This window comes from Brassica napus, chromosome A4 (assembly GCF_020379485.1).
Source record: "Brassica napus cultivar Da-Ae chromosome A4, Da-Ae, whole genome shotgun sequence".
Lineage (NCBI taxonomy): Eukaryota > Viridiplantae > Streptophyta > Magnoliopsida > Brassicales > Brassicaceae > Brassica > Brassica napus.
The window spans coordinates 21,150,684-21,173,237 of NC_063437.1; the positions used below are offsets into that span (position 1 = coordinate 21,150,684).

General features: G+C 36.1%; 4 protein-coding genes and 1 pseudogene across 6 annotated transcripts; 3 read left to right on the top strand and 2 right to left on the bottom strand.

The window, feature by feature from the left end:
• Positions 1-2,601: 2,601 nt before the first annotated feature.
• On the bottom strand, positions 2,602-4,424 carry LOC106391796 (probable WRKY transcription factor 12). Its single transcript, XM_013832504.3, has 4 exons — positions 4,095-4,424; positions 3,890-3,978; positions 3,441-3,602; positions 2,602-2,946 (listed from the first exon to the last, which is right to left on the bottom strand). The coding sequence occupies exons 1-4, from the start codon at positions 4,326-4,328 to the stop codon at positions 2,784-2,786; spliced, it is 648 nt and encodes a 215-aa protein (XP_013687958.1). The 5' UTR covers positions 4,329-4,424; the 3' UTR covers positions 2,602-2,783.
• Positions 4,425-8,589: 4,165 nt separating this feature from the next.
• On the top strand, positions 8,590-9,051 carry LOC106394180 (F-box protein At5g65850-like). Its single transcript, XM_013834773.2, has one exon. The coding sequence runs from the start codon at positions 8,590-8,592 to the stop codon at positions 9,049-9,051; it is 462 nt and encodes a 153-aa protein (XP_013690227.2).
• Positions 9,052-12,448: 3,397 nt separating this feature from the next.
• LOC106391795 (ELMO domain-containing protein A) lies at positions 12,449-15,114 on the top strand. Of its 3 annotated transcripts, XM_048778799.1 has the most exons (11): positions 12,449-12,701; positions 12,804-12,938; positions 13,077-13,078; positions 13,163-13,272; positions 13,390-13,458; positions 13,618-13,733; positions 13,821-13,875; positions 14,013-14,133; positions 14,255-14,302; positions 14,399-14,493; positions 14,622-15,114. In XM_048778799.1, the coding sequence occupies exons 2-11, from the start codon at positions 12,859-12,861 to the stop codon at positions 14,721-14,723; spliced, it is 798 nt and encodes a 265-aa protein (XP_048634756.1). In that variant the 5' UTR covers positions 12,449-12,701; positions 12,804-12,858; the 3' UTR covers positions 14,724-15,114. The 3 variants fall into 3 exon arrangements, with proteins under 3 accessions (XP_048634756.1, XP_013687955.2, XP_013687956.2); XM_013832501.3 differs by lacking the exon at positions 13,077-13,078 and having other exon boundaries at positions 12,804-12,943; XM_013832502.3 differs by lacking the exon at positions 13,077-13,078 and having other exon boundaries at positions 12,450-12,729; positions 12,804-12,943.
• Positions 15,115-15,325: 211 nt separating this feature from the next.
• On the bottom strand, positions 15,326-20,463 carry LOC106391886 (annotated as a pseudogene).
• LOC106391887 (flavanone 3-dioxygenase 3-like) lies at positions 17,570-19,060 on the top strand. Its single transcript, XM_013832618.3, has 3 exons — positions 17,570-17,821; positions 18,091-18,338; positions 18,490-19,060. Exons 1-3 carry the CDS (start codon positions 17,570-17,572, stop codon positions 19,058-19,060), a joined length of 1,071 nt encoding a protein of 356 aa, XP_013688072.2.
• Positions 20,464-22,554: the final 2,091 nt, after the last annotated feature.

Genomic DNA, 22,554 nt, shown 5'->3' on the forward strand with positions numbered 1-22,554 from the left:
AAACATAACATTTAATCCTTCTTTATAGCCCAATATATATATTTAAGATTGCTAGAGAAATGTAGATATGAATAAACTATAGATCGATCTAAATCTAACATGCCAAGATGTACAGCTAATTTGGACGCACTTAGGCAAAGTTCTTAGACAAAGCAGACCCAAAAGTTAAAGAGCAAGAACAATGAAAAGAAATTTCACGTTAAAGAAAACGTTAAACGAAAAGATTTGATCTTTACAGGACGATATGTGTGACCATTGAGTGATTTGATCATTTGAATTGCTAGCTTACGTTCAAACTAATGCATTTTTTAGTTCGTTAGTAAATTTATCTTCCAAATAGCATTATAGTATAGTTCCTAGCTACATTCATGAACTACAAACTGAAGCAGACAAGATTTGATTAGTGTACACATGGTTTAGACGTATATTATGTGACCATTATTTTATGCTACTTGGTTATCTTATAATGATGCGAGTACTGACCGTATAACTTGATTAGTACCTGAAGTGACGAGAGAAACGATTAATTAAAACATGACAGGTAGGTTAGATGTTAACTGATTGAGATTGGAGTGATGAAAGAGTAAAGCATGTCTCGTTAGAAAAACTAAGAATAAAGATTTCTTTTTATACATACGTTGTATAATATGAATTGTAGAAATAGAAATAATATTTGTATATAGTTTTCCGTAGCATTTTGGGGATCAACAACAGCTGCGTAACGTGTCTCTCGCTTCTCGTATCTTTTTCGTAGCCACTTTCCATGTGCTCCTCCATGTGACCCTCCCCATCCATCAAAAACTCCTTTTCCTAGTTCATATACTAATAGTATGAGAAAATATATAGTTCATAATATTGCGCTTCAGAGAACATTTAATATATTGGTGTATAGTATAGGTATAGTCTTGTCCATGCATAATGTTTAGAATTATGTGAAGATCGGTGGACCACATTAGTTGGTAGCCTATACAAATTTCTGAATGCGTGTGTAAACTGTAAGTTTATTCTCAGTGAAACCAATTCATTTTATTTGCCGTCAGCCTAGATTATTATATATCCATTTCTTTTTTAGGTTGCATACGATATTGTTCTATAAATATCTTCAAAAAGATCGTGATGATTAAAATCATTCAGAAAAAAAAGTTAACCGGTGGTTGTGGTTAGTAGAGGGTGGAGGCTAAAAGACCAAAACGTCTAAAAACATCTTGTTGGCTTGCCCAAGATTGTGAGAATCTAATATTTAACCAATGTTTGGTGCCATGTCACGATCAAAAAAAGAAAAACCTCATCTAAGCTTAAGACAATGTTATGGCATCCAAACCCACTCACTTTTTCGTTCTAAAATAAAGTTTAGAGTAAAAATGTTTCAATAGTATTCTATTTCTCACTTTATAATAGAGTGAAAATAGGTTACTCCAAATATAGAGCAACTTTGTTTTTTTTTGTTTATCATTAGAACAAACTCAAACTCTTACTCTAATTTAAGGTAAAAAATAGAGTAAATCATCCGAGATGTTCTTAATCTTTTACTATAGCTCATCTCATTATTTCGTCGCTTCACCGTCATCTTTTGAGGGGATAATGGACCTAACATGGACCCTTTTGTGAGCATCCCACTGCCTTATCAAAAGCCCAGTTTCAAAGTAAATATTGTAAAACTGAGTCAAGAAAAAAAAACAAATATTTACCATGTACACTTGAGATGAAGACAAAACACAAAACAAATCTAGACAGATCATAATCTTTGTTTTTGTCCCTCAAGGTTCCATGCATGATGCTTATGATGTTGCTATTGGTAGAGGGAATCAATACCCTATAATGCATTTTGGCTAAAATCCAAAATAAAGTAAAACTCTTTAGGGGTTTCTCGATCTTTACTTCAAAAAAGTTTATTATTCCGTGAAAGAAAATTATGTCATAATGAAATAATAAGTGTTAACAAATTGTGTAATAAGAGGTGGACCAATAAATATATAAAAAGTGACGGATGTGTCAGGGCACAAAAATAGGTGGCTTACTCAGTTTTTCACACTCCTCTTGTGTCAGGCACACATTATAAGCAGCGAGTCACATGCCCTGACTCAGTTTTAATGAGTTCACCGTTTGCTATTAGCTTACATCTATAAATATAGTCAAGTAACAATCTCTACTTTATAGTAAATCAAGTTTTCTTTCTTTAGCCTTCTTTTCAACAAGTTTTAAATGAGTAGTGTATAAAAGAGAAATGTTTGCAATAATAGAATTTGATTGGTTCTCCATTACAACGGCCAAACTGCAGTTGCAATATCTTTCATGAACGAAGGTGATGATGACGATGATGTAGTATATGATTACGCTCCCGCTGCATGAGTCTATCATCTATACTTATAACATCTTCATCTGATCATTAGGAAGACAGATGATTTCTTAACTAGCTAAATATAACCCTACTTAACATTATATGTGTGTAATATATTGACCATGAGCTAGTTTGTAGCTACGTTGCCTTGAGTGTTGTTACTAACTAATAAACTGATGCACTCTTTTTATATACTTTGGCTCATTTAAATCTTCTACAATCTATGCATTGGTAGTGTCATGATGAACCAAACTCATAACTAATATCCACTAAGAGTGTATATATGTATATCATAAACGGAAAGTCAAGAATATAAAACATCTGATGATATATTCTTGAAACACACACATGCAATTTGACCCAAATAATAAACACGTGCAACATATCACACATCTATATGTGCATATATATATATATTCTGTCTATATATATTCAGGGAGAGAGATTAAAAGGAAGAGAGACAATCGTGGTCAGGAGAGGTGGAGTCATCAGAGGGAATGTGGTTGTGACGACCTTCGTAAGTAGTAATCACCATTCTACAATCTTCCGACAGTCGCTCCACTCTCTTCTTCACCCTACAGTTGTTGTGTGTGCATCTGTAATAACTCCTGTATATATATAATTTTTTTTCCATTTATTAGTACATAATAGTTGGATCCAGTAAACCATATGTGAAAAAAAGAAAAAGAACTCAAGAAACAAACATGTGGAATTTAGTTGGAAAATGTGTAGACATTGCACAATAAAAGAGACAAAAACAGAAGATATTGTTTGCATTCTTAATGATGACAGCCCTCGAGGGACGTACGATACATACTAAAATTGCAAAATACGTAAAAAAAAATAATCTTAATTTGTAGAAAATGTATACATTATGTATAAGCAGTCATGTCTAGTCCTTGAGCTAGCGTTTGGCAACAGTCTAAATAGAGAATATTATGATACATTCTAAGCTTTTACGAAACAACAGTCATCAATCAATGTGATTATACGAGAATCATTATATATAACATATGGCATCAGAACTATTGGTATGTTAACTTAGACTAATAATAAGGTCCATTAAACAAACATAAAATGGTGGTGTACTTAGATGAATTACCTTGGGTGAAGGCTGTTCTTCACGACTTTCTGACCGTATTTACGCCATTTGTATCCATCGTCAAGAACATCGACATCGCTTTTTGTCTGGAAACAGAATCTTGGCTCTCTTAGTTTCCTCCTTATCTTAACTTTGTTCTTCATCTCTCCACTGGATCTCCACCTGCAAATGCAATCACTCTATAATGTATCAGAAACTTTAATATCTTAGGTTTAATATATATCTTATGTCATAAGGTTCTTATTTGTACATAAGTCTATCTTCGCTCTATGAGATCTCAAATCATTCATTTCCAGTGTTTTGGCCACATCCAAAACACCCGAGAGAAAGAAAATCAATTTATTGGGAAAATTATGGTAACAATAATAACTTTCTTCATTAGCCATTAGTTTATGCCAAAAGAAGAAGAAAGGAGTGGATTCATCTTCAACTTAAATCAGTTTAATTACCAAGAATTAGAATGGACATCATTGTTGATTCCACCTCCAATATTCTCGTGATCATCATTGACCACCTTTGATCCCAAGGGTCCTCCAACCTACAAAACCCATATTAAACCCCTTCAGATTAAGATACAACCAATACTTAAAAACTATAAAAACAAGATAATCACATGCTATGCATAATACAAAGATAGATCATATATAGCTACACCTGAAGATTATTCGAAAACCCTAGAGGTGCATGAGTAGTATTAGTAGTAGAAGAAGAGTTGTGAATGGGGAAAGAAGGAGAGGGGAGGGAAGAGGAAGAAGAAGAAGAGAAGAAAGTTAAGACGTTGGTTTCTTCAAATGGAACGAGGAAGTTCATATTTTCTTGGATCGTCGCCGACGATGTCACTTGTTGTAGATCGTAGTTATTGACCACTACTCTTCTTCCTCCTTCCATTTTATTAAATCTCAATCTCCCCTTTTGTTGACTAATGTGTATCAATTTTTAAATAGTGTATCAAACTAATTTTGTCTATACTTTTTATTAATAATTAGATATAAATATTACTTTGATCGTTTATCCTCTCTTGCTTTCATATAGAGTGGTAGGGTTTCGTGTGTACGTCCCCGCACGTGTCAAAAACCCTCTAAACGAATCATTTGAAGCATTCCTGTCATTTTTCTTTTTGAACTGAACCGTTCGTGTCTTTAGCAGTCAACTTCATGTGAAGTGTCTATAAGTTCTATAATCATATCGCGAACAAAACAAAAATTTATTCGGCTATATTTACTAGAACATATATTAATATCTGAATTTATATCTTGGTTTTTTCCTGCACCGATTGTACAATAAGTTGATAATGATGTGTGGAATGTTATCTTAAATCCTTCAACTTAAATTGACAAATAGTTAACGACTTTACTTTCATTTATTTAAGCAAGTAACTTGCATCATTAACTGAACCTAATGCCCATAATGAGGCCAAAAAAAGGTTTGGACTTTGGTCTGATTCTGAAGCAACCTAAGGAATCAAAATTTTAAGAAATTAGCTGAAGTAATATTTATCTTAATTTAATGGAGAAGTTTGGGACATTTTCATTTGGCATGACAATAATGTGTGAGAGAGAGAGAGAGAGAGAGAGAGAGAGAGAGAGAGAGAGAGAGAGAGAGAGAGAGAGAGAGAGAGAGAGAGAGAGAGAGAGAGAGAGAGAGAGAGAGAGAGAGAGAGAGAGAGAGAGAGAGAGAGAGAGAGAGAGAGAGGAAGCAATTGAGTGTGGTGGAGGTACATCAAAGCTTCCTCCATCTCAAGATGTTTCCTAAAGCTGATGATGGAAACGACACCCAAAAAAGTTACCTCTTCCTGAATCATGTCAAATCCACATTCATAAACTTGTTTTATTTTTGTTCAACATAAACTTGTTTATAAATTAATACCATTGATTTATCTTTCTTGACTTACTATGATGTCGCTCCTTTATCTTCAACAGAAGATCTTCTGTTGTTTTTAAAATGCATATACATTGTTCTAATCGTTAGATGTTAATTAATCGGGTTATAAAAAGTTAAAAACACTTTAATTGTTGAGCGGACAACAATCTTCTCTCATAATTATATAGTTCGACCCACTAGATTGAGTTGATTAAATAATTGATCCATTTAGCCAACCAAATGTTTCTAGTTTAATCATGTCTACCTATGTATCTTATAAGTCAAAATTTAAAACATATGACATATATTAAACATACAAATGCTATACTTTTGAATAGTATCGTGAAGTTGATAACTACACACAACAATAACAAAAACACCACAGGAAAAGAGCAGGGCAACTTCCTCCACAATAGCAACACAAAGCAACAATGACTAATAAAAAGCATATAATATAACAGTTTTAAGCTTCTTTATGACAATATCATAGAACATGATTAAAGTGGATTAATCAAAATTTTATATTTACTTTACTGGTTCAATATACTCCGTAATTAACTAGTAACTTAATAAGGAACACTTTCTTAAACAGCCATTAGAATTTAGAATACCATTGGTTTTATTCTTACCGACACCAAGATGGCCAAGTTAAGTTTCAAAAGCTAAGGAATACATTTATTTAAAACCTTATTATGTTTTACGTTCCAACAGCTAATTCATATATTAAAAAAGAAGCTAATTCATATATTAGTTTAACCGCAAAAAATGCACATATCGTCTAGCCTTTAATTAGTTACTAGGATTGGATCCGCGCCCTGCGCGGAGTGAGGTTGATATTAAAATGATCTATAAAAATGATGTATTAAAATTATGAAACTGTATTTTGAATGGTTGGTATAATATAAAGTGAACTATATAGAACTTAAAAGCATATATTTTATAGAAATGAAATATAGTGGACTTTATGTAATAGACATTAATTCTTAAAATTGTTTGTTTATATTTGGTGAATTTTGATGTATAGAATAATTTAATTTTGTTGGGCCTTATTTCATAGTTGTCTAAAATCAAAAAGAAAAATTAGTTTTCTTTAAAAAAAATTCAAGTTGCATAATAAAGGGTGTCCACAAAAATAACACGCTGACTAATTTTTGAAATGGCTACGGAAATCATTTTGAAATTAAATCATTTTGTTTGTACCTGTAAATACAAATGATCATAATAACATTTGAATATTAAAAAAAGAGCTTTCTCCAATTTTAAAGAGAATATTTATAATCATAATTGAGAAAAACATCTCAACTTAAACTGTTCATATATTTGTTTATGATTCAATTTAATAAGCGTATATTACTTTTTGTGTTTTAAATTCGTGGAAATGATCATAGAAACTGATGAGCGTGAAACAGACATAGTTTGATTAAGCACAATTGATATAGTAGATGATGTGTGTAACATAGTTCAACTAATATAAAAAGGAGATAGGAGATTATTGGTCAGCGATTATTCCAATTTACTAAATCAAACTATATCATATAAAGTTATATGAAGTATATACAGCATTGCCTAAAAGAGCCTCGAGAATTTTAAGAATTCGAGCGATGTGAATATCAAATGTCTGTCCAATAGCAATAATAGTAAATTGCTAGGGTGAGTGTAGCTGTTTTCAAAAGGGATCTGAGAAGCTCTATCTGTCTGACACGTCGCCATAATGGCACGCCTGTAAATATACTACTATTTTAAGGTTACTCTGTGTTTTTGCTTCCTTTTTAATAATAAGGGGATTTTCACAAAAAGAAATTACAACTTCTATATATAACAACACTTTCTCAATCTCATATGAAAACTGGAAACATAGTTATCGCGCGTATGTATATGCAAATAGAAATACTAGATAAGGAAGGATCAAAATACAAATGAAATGGAGAAACTAAAAGATGAAAGACATCAATTAATTGTAAGGTCATAGGTTGAGTAAAGAGACAAAGAGGGGAATATTAAAGCTTATATTATATGATAGGGGATATGAATTCCATGCAACAATGATTACACGTTTCAATCAAATCCGTGTAAGGAATTTTCCAAATTTAATGATGGTGAGATTTCTCAAGTCATCCCTCTTTGTCTCTCTTGTAGGCGCCCACTTTGTCTACCCCGGGCCTCCATTTTCAGACTTTGTTTTTCTACTTCTTTGAAAATTCAAATGGAGATGGAAAACTCATATCTTTCCGATGGGCCTTTAGATATGTTATTACCCAACAATAAGTATACATTCACACGATCAGCCACTCTTTCTATACAAGTTTGATCCCAATCCCCATTGTTATGATGTGTTATTCGATATTTTTTTTCTAGATTCTAAGTCATATTAACTACGAAAAAGTAAACATTCATTACCACTTTTTTTTTTTCCATTACCACTTTTAGATACTCACATAATATCAAAATATTTTTTTTGGTTGGTTAGGGGATTGGATTAAGAAGGGATCAAACGTGAATCAATTGCGGATTCCGGAATCTAATCTAAATAATTTTGATAGTTCCTCTTACTGTGGGATATAATTAGTGGATATCATAATACCTTTATAGTACCGTGGGATTAGTAGTAGGTTATGGATACTAAGGTTTCCATAATGCATAAATCAAAGGTTTTTGTTTCTGAAATGGTCCAAAATATGATCATATGGGCTTAATGACCCACATTGATCAAAAAGACATTTCACGTCCATCTGTTTCCCAGCCCAGCCCAGCCCAGCCCATCCCTTACTGTAATAACTCATTTTTTATTTTTCCCGAAATTAATTCGGAATATTTACTTCTTTCGTTCGTCCGATAGCTTCAGGCGTCACTCGGTAGATTTTGAAACCAATACTTGTATCTTCGAAAAACTCTTCGTCTTCGTCGCCGTCGTGCTCAAGCTTCACGAACCAGCTTTTGTGTTTGTGTGTAGTTTTGTAGAATATGAGTTGAGATGGTGAGAGTAGCTTGCTTTCACATATTAAAGTGACACTGAATCTGTGAGCAACAGCTAAGAGATGAGCAGGGCTAGTATTCATCTCTTGAAGTTTGTTTGCTTTCTTATAGCTGAGTGTGTGACTTGGATCAGCAGCTTGGTTAGGGCGTGGTATTTTCCTGTGTTTGTGCTCAGTGAAGAGATAGTGACACGCATTCTACCTTTGATCTAATACTCAATTTTCTCCACTGTTTTATTTTATTTTATTTTAGAGTTTGAAATTGGAATTTTCTTGTCCACTACTGTAACGTATCAGGCACGGCTGACTCGTATTCTATGGTCGTTTGTTTTGATTTGAGGACTGAGAAGTTCAGCTGCGTGAAGTTCTCTGGAATCTCCAGTAAAGCAAAGCCAGCATCACAAACTCTTGTCAACTACAATGGCAAATTAGGTTTGCTCATGTCGGAAGATTTTTGCTGTGTTTATGGAGGAAGTAAAAGTTTTGAGCTGTGGGTTCTACGAGACGCTGCAAAACATGAATGGTCCACGCATGTTTACGTGTTACCTCTTTTGTGGAAAGATGTGGTTATAGAGACCATGTGTATTGATGGAATGGTTGGTACAAATGAGATCGTACTGTCCGCGTGCAACCGAGACGTGCATTCCTATGTCATATACTACAATGTCGAGAGTAAGAGGATTACAAAAGTTGGAGTCCAAGGAATTGAAGCCTTTCAGGATAAAGATGTCGACATCCGTCTCACTCTCAACTACGTTGAGAATGTGAAGCTTCTTTAAGCATTTCAAGTGAGGCAAGTGTATCGTTTTCGTTTTGTGTGTTGCCTTTCTCTAGCGTTTTGTGCCGTTTTGGTTTGTGTAGAAAAGAATATTGAGCTACATTCTTCGAGTGTCGTATCATAAGTCAACACTTGTTAAGAGATGATCGAGAAAGGTACAAAATAAAGAAGTTGAAGGAAGGGCTTTAGATGATGATTCAGTTATTAAGAAGCTTGATCCAAACGGAGGTGTTTATTATTGTTATCTAGCTCTTGGTCCAAACTAGTATAAGTTATAGCCTTTGATACTTTTCTCTTCATGTCACTTGTGCGTTGGTGATGAGTTATACATTGATGTAAAGACTACAAGATGGATACCTTCATCTGAATACCATCCAAGTCCAAGGCACAAGTGACAAGACTCATATTTCATCACGTACACGATGAAACATATATAGAGTCATAGATGATAATTTTGTGGGCTATTTTACAAGTGCAAGCTCATAATATTCAATATCTCAGCCCAAAGTATGATCCAAGAAGGAGATATGATAAACTGATAGATATCAATATATAGCATCTTATCTCTCTTTTTCTTTTGTTGGAACTCAAGTGGATTGGCTAGAAAGGTTACTGGTAATCGACGTCTTAGCCGACAAAGCTAATGGACCACGAGGAGTTTTTTAAATATATATTTCTTTCTTATAGTATTTTTATAGCTCAAAAGGTCTAATAATGACTTTCCCAGTCTCACTTTTAAAACGATGTTTATACTTTTTGTGTGTTAAAGCTAATTCATATACATATGTGCATAGTGGTTGTGAAAAAAAAAGAAAATTAAACTAAACGTGCATAATGGAGGAGTTCAAGACATTGAAAACCTAAACACTAAGACGAATTTTTCGGATTGATGGTTTAGTTTTCAGATATTTCTTCAAGAAAAATATATATTGGAAACTTGGAATGATGCATTGGCAGATGAAGCATGTGACCAGACAAAGGTCTTTGGAAAGTAGGTTTTCTTTCTTTCTTTTCTTTTTGCGTAAAGCAAAAGTAAAGTTACAGAATTAAAACATTAAACTGGAAAATACATGACATGAGCTTAAAATATTCAGTTGACGACAGCGGATGAAACATACATGAAGGCCACGAACTAAGAGCCTTGACCAAATCATTATAAGGTAAACCAGCTTGGAGAATCAGAAGAAGATGTATATTCCAACTGGTGCAACGGTTGTACCCGTTCTCTCCATAGGTTACCAGTTCCATATTTTTTTATTGTTTCAAAAATATAGTGACGATAATATAAATAATATACTGGAACAAATAATAATAGTTGTATATTCCGTTGACAACCCATTTATTAGTTTCGTCTGTCACATGTTATATCACTAGATTTAGTCTTTAATTTCCACTTTTAGGTCTGAAATTAGTTTTTTTTTTAAATAATATATAGGTGAACTAAATAACATGTGAACTATTTCTCAACTAATAACCCGCAGCAGTGGCACTGAGAAAATGGTTAAAAGTCATTGATGAGGCATGAGGGTTAATTTAACAATATATGTTCGAATATTTTCATGAGATTCTGATAGAAGCCAGAAGGCAAAAACCTTTATAAAGGTAAGTGATATATATATATATATATATATATATATATATATATATATAATTACCACCCCTTTTCTATATAAACTTGATAATGCCCATACATAGAAAAGCATGCAGCCATTACTTTGAGTTCAAGTAAAGGTGTAGAATTTCTTTTATGTTCTTGGTCCTTTACAAGCATGAAAGGATATGATATCGCTTTTTGTAGGTATACAATATTTTTATGTTCTTTGGGATCTATGAACATCTTTAACCAACCATAACTTCGTAATAACATTTGTAAATTCTGATTTCCACATGATTTGATCAGTTGAGTCCCGCTCCACCTAGTTTTATATTTGCTAAGATCGACGCCGGATCTCACTTGTAAAAGTATCATCAAAATATATTTATTGTGTATAAAATATGTTTACAACCGAAGTAGACCTATTGAATACACATATTTATTTAGGTAGATAGAGAAAAGAATGTCGTGAAGAAGAGTAAATGATGGTGTTGGACAGTCTTGATAAGTTGATAGCGTTACATGAAGATTACACGTACCACAAAGCTTTAGAAATATATAGAACACAACATCAATAACTTCTGAATACTTTTTTTGTTGATTATAACATCTTCTCGAAGTTATTTAGATTTTCAAAGATCTCCTTGTAGTTGTAGACATGTCACATGTTCATGATTATGTATAAATCTGGTGGACCAAAAAAACAAACAGAGTAATTACACAAAGGTCGACTTTAATTAAACTTCATCCATCAAAACATATGGCCCATGCACGCCTCTTGCATTTGTCGCCGTGATGGCATTTTCACTATTTTGATTTTAAATTCCGAAATACATGATTTGTATAAAAATATGTATACATGATTTTAAATTAAATTTTGCAGTATTAGAAATTTGTTGCAACAACATCAACACATTTGTTCAACAAGAACTATGTATTATTTAAGTTGACGACACAAGAAAATATTTTTCTAGCAACTTTGTGTACAATCAATCACCTTTCATCTTGTGTAATGTAATAATTCTTTTACCCAGAGTTCGAAAATCCAGTTAAGTTCTTTATACAAAGATTGTGTAATTGGTAAAAGAAAACTGCCAACAATTACAGTAAAAAAAAGAAAATTAAACCAAGTAATAGTGGCAGAGGCGTGCCTACACTGTATTGAAAAAGGCATTCGCCTTAGGCCTCCGATTAATATAAACTTTTTAGGGCTCCAAAATTTAAAATAGTTTCTAATCTAATAGTTTAAACTTGTTTTATAAAAAAAACATTTCCACATAGTAGACTAACTAACCTTTTGAATTCATGTGTTTTTTTCTTGTATGACATAATATAGCATAAACTTATTCTTTTACAGTGTTAAACTTGTGACATAATATAGCATAAACTTATTCTTTTACTGTGTTAAACTTGTGTATTTGGTGAAAGTGATATATCATATTGCAAAATTATTTTTATTATAGTTGTAAATAAGTTTATTTTTAAAATTTGTCTTAGGTCCATAAAACTCTTCGCACGGCACTGAATAGTGGTAGCCGTAGACTTGGGATACAATTTTCTGGAGACTGACTGCATATTTAAAAAGAAAACAAATTTAGTTAAATAAAAAAGAAGAAAGTCGTTGACGTTTGACTTTGGGTGGGTGCATTAACCAATGCGGCGTGACCACGAGCCAGCCGTGTGACGAGCCTGATTTTGAAGCTGATGGCGACTGGAGTACACGCGCGGGGCCCTCCAGCCTAACTGCCACCTGTTCCCCAGCCCAGCCCAGCCCATTGCTTACTATAAATATCTCCCTTTATTTTTATTTTTATTTCTCCCCCGAAAATTTATTCTCTCTTTCTTCCGTTTGATTACGCCGTCCGATTAGCTCTCAACCGCCGATAAACTCATCACTCAATAGATCTTGAAACCATTACTCGCTTTCTTGCTTCCTCCTCGTGCTCAAGATTCTCTCTCTCTCTCTCTCTCTCGTTTCCTTGAGGATTCTATAACTAGTTTTTCGAGATTGTTGATCGGAACTTCGATTCGATTGATTTGAATCCTCCTTCTCGACGGTGATTGAACGATTCGCGTGGCGTTTATGTATATTTGATCATGTTATGAGATTTCCGAATCCTATTGCTGATTTGGTTCTGCATTTTGATGATTGTTCGCAGGATGATGATACAAGAGGTGGAGATTGCGAGGTAGAATCGAAAGGAGCGTTGAGAGATGGATGATAGAGAAGGCTCGTTCGTTGCCGTTAGGCGTATTTCTCAGGGGCTCGAACGTGGAAGCGTTTACAATTCGTCGTCTGGTAAAATCTGATCACTAAAGCGTTTCTTAGAGATGAACGCGTCTTAGTAGTTACGGATGAGAGTAGTTATGCCTAATTTTTCGTCTAATACAGTTTAGTAGAGTAGTAATGCATTATTAAACCTTAGTATTAGATGTGTATTAGAGATTTAGAGTAAGCTAAGAGATGAGCAGCTAGTATATTCATCTGTTGTTGAGGTTTTATTGTTTTTGTTTATAGCTGAGGGTGTGCCTGGATCAGCAGCTTGGTTAGGCCGAGGTCTTTCATGTGTTTGTGCTCAGCGAAGAGATAGTGATACTAATTCCACCTTTGATCTTACACCTGCTCAGGTTTACTCATTTTTTCTCCACTTTGTTTTTTTGTTGCTCATTATATTGAAATACTGTTAAGTGTTTTTGTGTGTCCAAGTTGCTAATAGCTTCTACACTGTTGTTGGAAACTTGCAGGAGGAAAGCTTGCAGAGTTTGCAGAACCGTATTGATGTAGCTTATGACAGTACAATACCTCTGCATCAGGTACAGCTTTACCTGAGGGTTCTTAAGCTGTTAGAATTTCTCATTTAAAGACAGTGGACTTGAGCCATCACTTGGTTTCCTATTGCATACTGGCATCATAAGTCCAGATGTAACAGCTCTGTTAATTACTTTTTTTTTTGCTTCTTCAAATGGTCTTAGGAAGCTCTGAAGGATCTGTGGAAACTTGCCTTTCCTGAAGAAGAGCTTCATGGATTGATATCTGAGCAGTGGAAAGAGATGGGTTGGCAGGGCAAAGATCCGTCTACTGATTTTAGGTGCAATACTGACTTTCCTCGCCACTTTTGTTGACATTTACATTTCTTGTTTCCATCCTCTTTGACTTACGGTGCAGCATCTTTCAGGGGTGGTGGCTTCATATCTCTTGAAAACTTGCTGTACTTCGCCAGAAACTTTCAGGTAGAACTACTTCCCATGTACAATATCATTTATAAGTATTAATGTGTACCATAACATATAATATATTCTCCATGTGATGGGCTAATTTCACAGCTTCCTCACTTAGTTTTATAACGCTGCGTGTCTATATGCTGCAGAAATCCTTCCAGGACCTTTTGAGGAAGCAGGTTGGGGATAGGTCCGTATGGGAATACCCTTTTGCTGTTGCTGGTATCAACCTAACATTCATGCTCATTCAGATGCTTGACCTTGAAGCAGGTATGTGGCCACAATAATCCACTTACCTACCGTGATTGGGATAAACACTATTTGCGTGAGTACCGTTTTGAGATAATCAGAGAGGTTCACTAACAATAATATCCTTTGAAAATATTTACAGTAAAACCTCGAACAGTTGTTGGGGCAACTTTTCTGAAGTTCCTTTCTGGTAAGTTTCGGTTCCACTTCATCAAATTGAAATGCCTTGATTGCACACATGGTGTTTTAACTGGATTTTTGGGTGGTTGCGTTTGCCTTTGAGCAGAGAACGAGTCTGCCTTTGACCTTCTATATTGCATTGCATTCAAGCTAATGGATCAGCAATGGCTTTCAATGCGCGCCTCATACATGGAGTTTAACGTAAGTAGCCACTTCTCTGACCACCCATTCTATATTAGTATCGGTAGCAGAAAGTGTAAAAGTTATAAAACAGAGACGTTGTGTTTGGTCATGTCATGTAATTGTTGAATGTTGTGAATATGACACAGACGGTGATGAAATCAACAAGGAGACAGCTGGAGAGAGAGCTGATGCTGGAAGACATAATGCATCTTGAAGACTTGCCTTCCTACGCCCTCCTCTCTCAATAGCCTTTTAAGAGTTTTCTAACCTCAACACTCCCGCTTTAATAACACAAAAGGTTGCTCGCTGCTGCCTCTTCTTTGATCTTTTTCTTCTACTGTTTGTTGGTTGGCTATATGAAAAACAGCTCTAAAACTGAGTTGTTGTTGTTATATTAAAACAAGGAAGAGGGGGATAGAGAAGGAGGTTGTGGGATAAAATCTCAATTTGGTTGTGGGTTTGGAAAGTGAGTTTGTAACAACGTTTGAGGGTTTTTAGTAACTGATTGTTGATTGATCTTTGATTGGGTAATGTTGTGTGTGGGGGATATCAAATCAGTTGGGCTAAACTTCTTCATATATTTGGTGTGTTAACCCGTTGGTTTATCAAAAGTTGCTTAGATATGAGCTTTGATTGTTTTATGTAGTGTTTATCTATCTAAAACGAAGTTTGCTAAAAAATAATCTATCTTGTGGTAATTTTACTACTATTTAATTAAGAGACGATTTAACAGGTTTTTCATTAGCTTTTTTAGCCTAATCTATGAATGAATTCAATTAATCTACACAACAAACATGTAGACGACGAACGGCCGAGTATTCTGTATTATAATAACCGGGAAACAGAGAAGTTAAACGACCAAATTGATTTATTTTTAACGCAAATTGATTTAGATGTAAAGAGATGAAAACATGCAGTGCACTTGCAACTTATGATCGGCCTGTACTGATGATAATGATGGTTCCACACTTCCACTGCTTAAATAAATGATGAGGATAAGTGGTACAAAATCCTTAGAAAAAGAGACGAGTTGGCTCACACACTGACTCCGTTTCAAGCAAAAGCAAAAGCACCATTAGTCCATTATGCATACATGAAAGCCCCGGCCACCACGTAGCTCATTAGTCCCGTGGTTGACCCTGAATCGGCTTGTTGTGTTCCATCAGACCGCGGCAAGTCTGGGGTCTCAGGAGACGGCGGGGGAGGGGTGGGAGGAGGTATAACAGGAGACGGCGGCGTAGGGGTGGGACTCGGAGGAGGAACAACAGGTGACGGTGGCAGAGGGGTGACTGGAGAGGAGGCGGAGGCGATGACCGTAACGGCTAGCTTCATGCCACTGATGCAGTGGCCAGGTGTTGGACAGATGAAATATATACTTAGTTCCTTCCGACAGTCTTGAGTTCGATTTTGGTGTCTCCGTCGGAGTGATTCTCGGTGGATACGGAGCTATCACAGCCATCGCATCCGGCTTTGTTGGTCATATCCACCGAGTGTGCCGGACCGTACTTGAACTCTGTTTCAAACCGTTATCAATTCAAAGATAGCATTAGCAAACCTCAATAAGTCAGCGTTTCCGTGTGCAGTAAGTTATCTCAGAAAAATACCTAGAATGTCACCGGTAAGCCAAACTGTGTAGTCCACACCACTTGTCCATCCATTAAAGTCTCCGACCGAGTATGTCACAGCGACCGCAGCTGGGACGATGGACATGATCACTAGAAGAACAGTGGCTGCAGCCATCTTGGACAAACCATTCCTTGTCATGTTTTGGGTTGAACTTCGAGAGATATGTTTAAGTATTTATATTAAAAGTGGCGTGCGAACGACTAATGAGAAGTTAAGCTTCAAGGAATGGGTAAAAGGTCCCTATAGGACATTCTTAATTAGGGTCAGATTTCATTGCTAATGCCTTCTGTTTTGTGTTTTGCACATCTTTTTATCATGTGTTATATTAGATTGAAGTTGTGATTGACTAAGGACATGAATGTGATAATGTACAAGGTTATAATTTCTAATTTTCCAATCATATTTAGTGACAGGAGAGTCCACAAAAAAATCAATGCTACCATGGCCATGGCATGAGAACTCCACATAAAGTTTTAATCATTTTTTGTGTAAGTAAAAACCTATATTTACCTTACGCTCTAAAGATGATTAGGAGACAACCATGCATTGACGTACTCCTATGAATGGCACAGAACTTGGATTATGAACGGCCCTCAACGGCACATAACTAGGCTTTTCTAGCCGACTTAAAAGAATAAACTGCGTAAGCACTTAATAGAGTTTTGAATCAAATGAGAGGAATGCTGTCACTACTCTCTCTCTCTCTCTCTCTCCTCCAACGCTACAGCAGGAACTCAACTTACGTATGTTTTAGCTACTTTCTTCGACCTGAGGAAAAACCAACTCATAGATCTTGTACAGATACATTTCGGCATGCATGTACCTAAAACCTTAGTTTAGTTACCTATATATCAATCTAATATTATACTACATGATGTAGTCTACATCATCCTTATTTAGTGTTGGTCCATGTATCTCGACCGATATTCACCCTCATCAATGACGTCAACACACACACACACACATATCTTAAAAATAGTAGAAACCAAAATATCCCAAACATTTATGAAAGGCGGTAAATTCAGTGAAGACATACCACATGCAAAACGAATTGTTAAGCTGGTCATGCAAAGAAAAACCGGTTATTGTGTGCCTATACGCCACCATATGACTCATACGTATTAAACAATTTTTTTTAAAAAAAGCAAAAAGATGCAATCTAAGTCGTCATATTATAGATACATATCTCTACATGCAATTCACTTTAAAATTGACATCCAGCATTGGACATCTCTCACTTCATTTAATGTAAAAATGATGAGAGAAGCAGCAGGTGGGTTTCCAAAATCGTAAGCAAATGAGGAAAAAGAAAAGAATAAAATGTTACTTTCAGTGGAAAATTAAATAAAATTATCTTCTAGAAGATGTTAACCGTATAAAATACATGTATAAATATACGCTATGCATGTTGCATACTCTTTAGTAAGTCAAGAGTAATAACATTTTTTTTACTCTAAGAAAACTGAACATGGAGGAAACAATGAAGAGTTTGCTTGATGATTCTTTTGAAAGTGCAATGACACTTACCAATTCAGGTGCCCCTCAAGTGCCTGGCCGTTACGTTCTTCCGCCATCGCAAAGGCCAGCTCTTGGTTCAAGCTTAGGGACCAGAGAGATAACACTTCCTATCATTGATCTCTCTCTTTTACACGAACCTTTGCTTAGGTCCAGCGTTATCCAAGAGATCAACATGGCCTGCAAGGAATTTGGTTTCTTTCAGGTAATTGTTACATGTAAATAAGTTATATATGCGTTATCACAAATTCAGCAAGTTTGATGTTCTTACACGTTATATGACTTAGAAAGACGGTTGTTGTCTTCTTGCATGTATGTCATAAGGAACAAAGTTCTTAATCATGAAAGATAGAAAAGAAAAGACAAAATCTTCAATCTAAGTCTTAAATGAGAAAACCAATTGCATGCATGCATGTTTTTCTTACTTATTCTTACACAAAAAAGATATAAGCCCTAACTTTTATTTCTCTACAGGTTATAAACCATGGGATACCACCATCAGTGGTTAGAGATGCCTTAGATGCAGCAACACAATTCTTTGACTTACCTGTGGAAGAGAAGATGCTTCTAGTGTCTGCAGATGTTCATAAGCCAGTAAGATATGGCACAAGCCTCAACCATTCAACAGACAGAGTTCATTACTGGAGAGATTTCATTAAACATTACTCTTATCCTCTATCAAAGTGGATCGATATGTGGCCATCAAATCCTCCATGCTACAAGTAAGTAGAAACTTATCTATATAACTCCAACATCATTATCTCAATATATATGAAAAACATAGCGTTTTGGAAAGAATTGTAAAAAATAGACCGGATCAGCCGATATGAGATAAAAAAAATCTAAGTGAAAACTGATTGTACTTTTTTCTAGGGATAAGGTAGGCAAGTATGCAGAGGCAACGCATGTGCTACATAAGCAATTAATAGAAGCTATCTCAGAAAGCCTAGGACTAGAGAAAGATTACTTACAAGAACAAACTGAAGAAGGCTCACAAGTCATGGCAGTGAACTGTTATCCAGCATGTCCTGAACCTGAAATCACCTTGGGAATGCCACCACACTCGGACTTCGGCTCGCTGACCATCTTACTTCAAAGTAGCCAGGGACTCCAGATAATGGACTCCAACAAAAACTGGATCAGTGTGCCGTATATTGAAGGAGCTTTGATAGTTCAGCTGGGAGATCAAGTAGAAGTGATGAGCAATGGCATATACAAGAGTGTGATCCATCGTGTAACAGTGAACAAAGACTACAAGCGGCTATCATTTGCAAGTCTTCATAGTCTACCTCTGCACAAGAGGATAAGTCCAGCACCTGAGCTCGTTGGAAACAATGCACCAGCCTATGGGGAGTTTAGTTTCAACGATTTTCTTGACTACATCTCAAGCAATGACTGTGTACAGCAAAGATTTATTGATACACTTAAGAAGAGCAACTCCTGAAGATGATGGCACCAAACAGCAGAATTCAAGAAGGAAATGTTCATTGCTCATCTTTTGAATCAAGCTTAGTTCACATGAATCTTGTAGTCCTTAAGGTGCATCCCTGTTGTATCTCCAAATTATCACATAATTAACATACCAAGTACATTTTTATGCACGTAAACATATGATCCGTTGTTTATTGTATCACATAAGAAATCATAATCAATGTCATAATCAAATATTTCTTCTCCTCTAAAAGAAAATGAAGCTAATGTTTTGGAAAATACTGAAACTTAAATGATCAATTACTTTCTAATGATCTGAAAATACATATATATGTGGTAAGAGTATCTCTATTTCTTGCTGCTATATACGGTCAGAAGCACAAGCAGTCCATAAAAGTTGAGCCAAGATTAGGATCAAAGGTTTTCAAATTTTTGATTCATGTCATGTACGCAGAGGCTTCTACGAAACATGACAAACACTTATTCAATTAACTCAACTTTTCTATCAAATTTCAAAGTATTTGGGATAACACAGGAATCAAGTTGTTATATGAGCAATTTTCAACAAAAAAATATATCGAAATTCTCAGTATATAGGAGAAAAGCAGATCGCACGAGATCGATACTTACATGAAATCTACAAAGATGGATTCATGCCAAAGCAGAGCAACTAATTAACGTTGCGAGTTTGAGCTATCTAACTACGGTCTCCGCCTCTCGATTCCGACGGCGATTTCTGTGGTTTTTCTCTCTTGTACCGTTTGTTTTTCTATTTTTCAATATTATCTAATCACTTTGTCTTTTTATATTTATTTACCATTACTATATTAATTTTTAACCATTTGTAAATTTTAGACGAAATAGCAGTCGTATCGTAACCGTAAATTCATTTTGTCGAAAAAACTTAAATTACATTGACCAAAATTTTAATTTACAATATTGTATGGAAGGTAGAATTTACAACGTCATTGTCAAACAGGATACTGTGAAAATATTTATATATATATCGTCGACGGAAATCATGAGTTTCAATAAGAGATATTCGTACAGGATTTCTTTTTGTCAACGCGAAATTTTCTTAATATACAGATTTTGATGTTAGCATTGTCATGTACCTCGATATGTATATCGCAAATGTCATGCATCTTTTGTAACTGGCTTCATATTAAAATTGCAGAAAAAATAAAAACGTTTTACAAAAGCACTAATGCTCTAGTAGAAGTAGCCCAACAGCCCAATATAAACTCATATTTTAGAACCCATTAACCTTAGATATTTGCCCAGTAGGAAGCCCAAAAGATTGAGCCCTTTAGTAAGATGGAGATGGTGAGCCGACAGATTTGTCGGGTAGAAGAACAGAGAGACATGCAGAGAGACGATCAATGGTGGGAGGAGAGACGATGTGGAGCATGTGATAGATCAACGAAACCATAGTTGTAACATCGCTGAGGAGCGTCTAGGGTTGTTCTCTCTGAAGCTATTGATTTTGTTCCTCAATTGGTGATCAATGATGGAGAACAGAGAATCCACCGATCGAAATTGAGATTGATGCAACCGTTTATTTCGCTCGTTCCAAATCCAGTATAGTGTAGCTTGCCATCCAAGGAGAGTTAGAGATCGAGCAGTTGACGGAGGAGGTAGGGTCGACATCTGATGTAGCGAGGAGACCCAACTTCGCAGCGGAGTAGTTCGGCATCTATTAGCTACTAGAGTCCATAGTGCAAAAGAGAATGGGCAGTCCCAATAAAGATGATCCCTGGATTCATCACAGTTATTACAGAGAAGGCAAAGAGAAGGAACCTGTAAGCCCCAGCTATTTAGCCTATCTCGCGTCGGGAGCCTATTGAGCGCCACCAACCATCCATGAAAGCTCTGCCTTGGAATGCTCCGTGAGGTCCAGATTGCTTTGGTCCACTCTTCAGCCTCACCATTTCCTCGCAGGTGACTATAAACATCCCCAGTACTATATTTGTTGGAAAGCCTCCCCAAGATATGCCACTCATAGTCATCCTCTTCACCTGTGAACTGAATTGTAGTGATGAAGGAGAGGACTTGAAGTTGGTGCTCTGTTCTCGCGGCAGGAAGAAGCCAGGCTCCATTGCGATGTAGTGAGGCCAAAGTCGCACTGTTTGGGATCCCAAGCCGTGATCTCCCACCTACCAGGTAGTCCTGAAGCTTTCCAAAAGGACTCCAATTATCAATCCAGAACCTACAGCTTTGACCATTGCGAATGTGCAACTTGATAAGAGGGTAAGCAACATCTCTAAGTTTCAATAGTTTATTTGTCAGCCAAGAGAAACTCTGAGAGGGATTTGTAGTCCAGTAGTTTGACACTGATCCTTTAAGAATAACTTCCTTGAACCAGGAGACCCACACCGATTCTGGTCTGAAGAAGAGAAGCCAAACCAAGCGCAGGCAGCACGCTTTGTTCCATAACAGGAGATCCTTCACACCTAATCCACCTTCCTCCTTCGGTTTGGTTACTGTGGCCCAAGCGACCCTTGCAGTGTTCTGCGCATCTAAGTTCCCCCTCCATAAGAAGATACTGCACATCGAGTTGATTTTTGCCACACAAGCTTTAGGAAGAACGAAAGAGGAGCACCAAAAATTGGTAATTCCTGATATAACAGTTTTGATGAGCAATAATCTTCCCGCAAATGATAAAGTTTTTGTTGACCAGGAGGAGAACCGAGCTTTTATCTGATGCAGTAGAGGCTCACTACTTGCCAAGGACAGCTTTCTCGAATTCATTGGCACGCCAAGATATCTGAAAGGCAAGTTCCCACAAGCCATACCCGTTGATGCTTGTATCCTATTTATTTCATCTTCAGATAAACCTGATGCATAAAAGCTTGTCTTTTGCATACTTACAGCCAATCCCGATCGAGACTCAAATTCTTTCAAGACTTGGAGTACACACTGAACTGATTCTATGTTACCCTCTATGAAGATCAGAAGATCATCAGCAAAAGACAGGTGCGTGAGTTTGATTTTTTTACAGTTTGAGTGATACTTGAGTTTTGATTGGGAAGCAACCGCATTGAGCATATGAGATAAACAGTTCATGGCAATGACAAAAAGGTAAGGGGATAAGGGATCTCCTTGCCTTAAACCCCTCGATCCTTTGAAATAGCCATTAACCGTTCCATTGTAACCCACCATAAAATTTGTTGTGCAGATGCAGGAACTAAGCCAGTGCAGAAACTTCTGCGGAACGCCCAAGCCCTGAAGACATGAGAAGAGGAAGTCCCAGGAAAGAGTATCAAACGCCTTTGCAATGTCGACTTTGATGGTAATCTTTTTTGCGCCTTTGTTCTTGTGATAGCCGTTGATGAGCTCACTAGCTAGGATAGTGTTCTCCAGGAGCAGTCTCCCTTCAACAAATGCGGTTTGACATGGCAGGATGAGACTGGGTAGCATAGGCTTTAATCTTTTCACCATCAGCCGTGAGATAACCTTGTAGATAGTATTTAAACAAGAGATAGGTCTGAACTCTGTTACTTGTGA

Coding starts and splice junctions, on each gene's coding strand:
- LOC106394180 (XM_013834773.2), top strand. CDS start 8,590: ATGGTCGTTTGTTTTGATTTGAGGACTGAGAAGTTCAGCTGCGTGAAG.
- LOC106391796 (XM_013832504.3), bottom strand. CDS start 4,328: ATGGAAGGAGGAAGAAGAGTAGTGGTCAATAACTACGATCTACAACAA. Junction 3,979..4,094: donor GGTTTTCGAATAATCTTCAG/GTGTAGCTATAT, acceptor TGGGTTTTGTAG/GTTGGAGGACCCTTGGGATC. Junction 3,603..3,889: donor GATGTCCATTCTAATTCTTG/GTAATTAAACTG, acceptor TTGCATTTGCAG/GTGGAGATCCAGTGGAGAGA.
- LOC106391887 (XM_013832618.3), top strand. CDS start 17,570: ATGGAGGAAACAATGAAGAGTTTGCTTGATGATTCTTTTGAAAGTGCA. Junction 17,822..18,090: donor AGGAATTTGGTTTCTTTCAG/GTAATTGTTACA, acceptor ATTTCTCTACAG/GTTATAAACCATGGGATACC. Junction 18,339..18,489: donor TCAAATCCTCCATGCTACAA/GTAAGTAGAAAC, acceptor ACTTTTTTCTAG/GGATAAGGTAGGCAAGTATG.
- LOC106391795 (XM_013832501.3), top strand. CDS start 12,859: ATGGATGATAGAGAAGGCTCGTTCGTTGCCGTTAGGCGTATTTCTCAG. Junction 13,459..13,617: donor GTACAATACCTCTGCATCAG/GTACAGCTTTAC, acceptor AAATGGTCTTAG/GAAGCTCTGAAGGATCTGTG. Junction 14,494..14,621: donor CCTCATACATGGAGTTTAAC/GTAAGTAGCCAC, acceptor AATATGACACAG/ACGGTGATGAAATCAACAAG.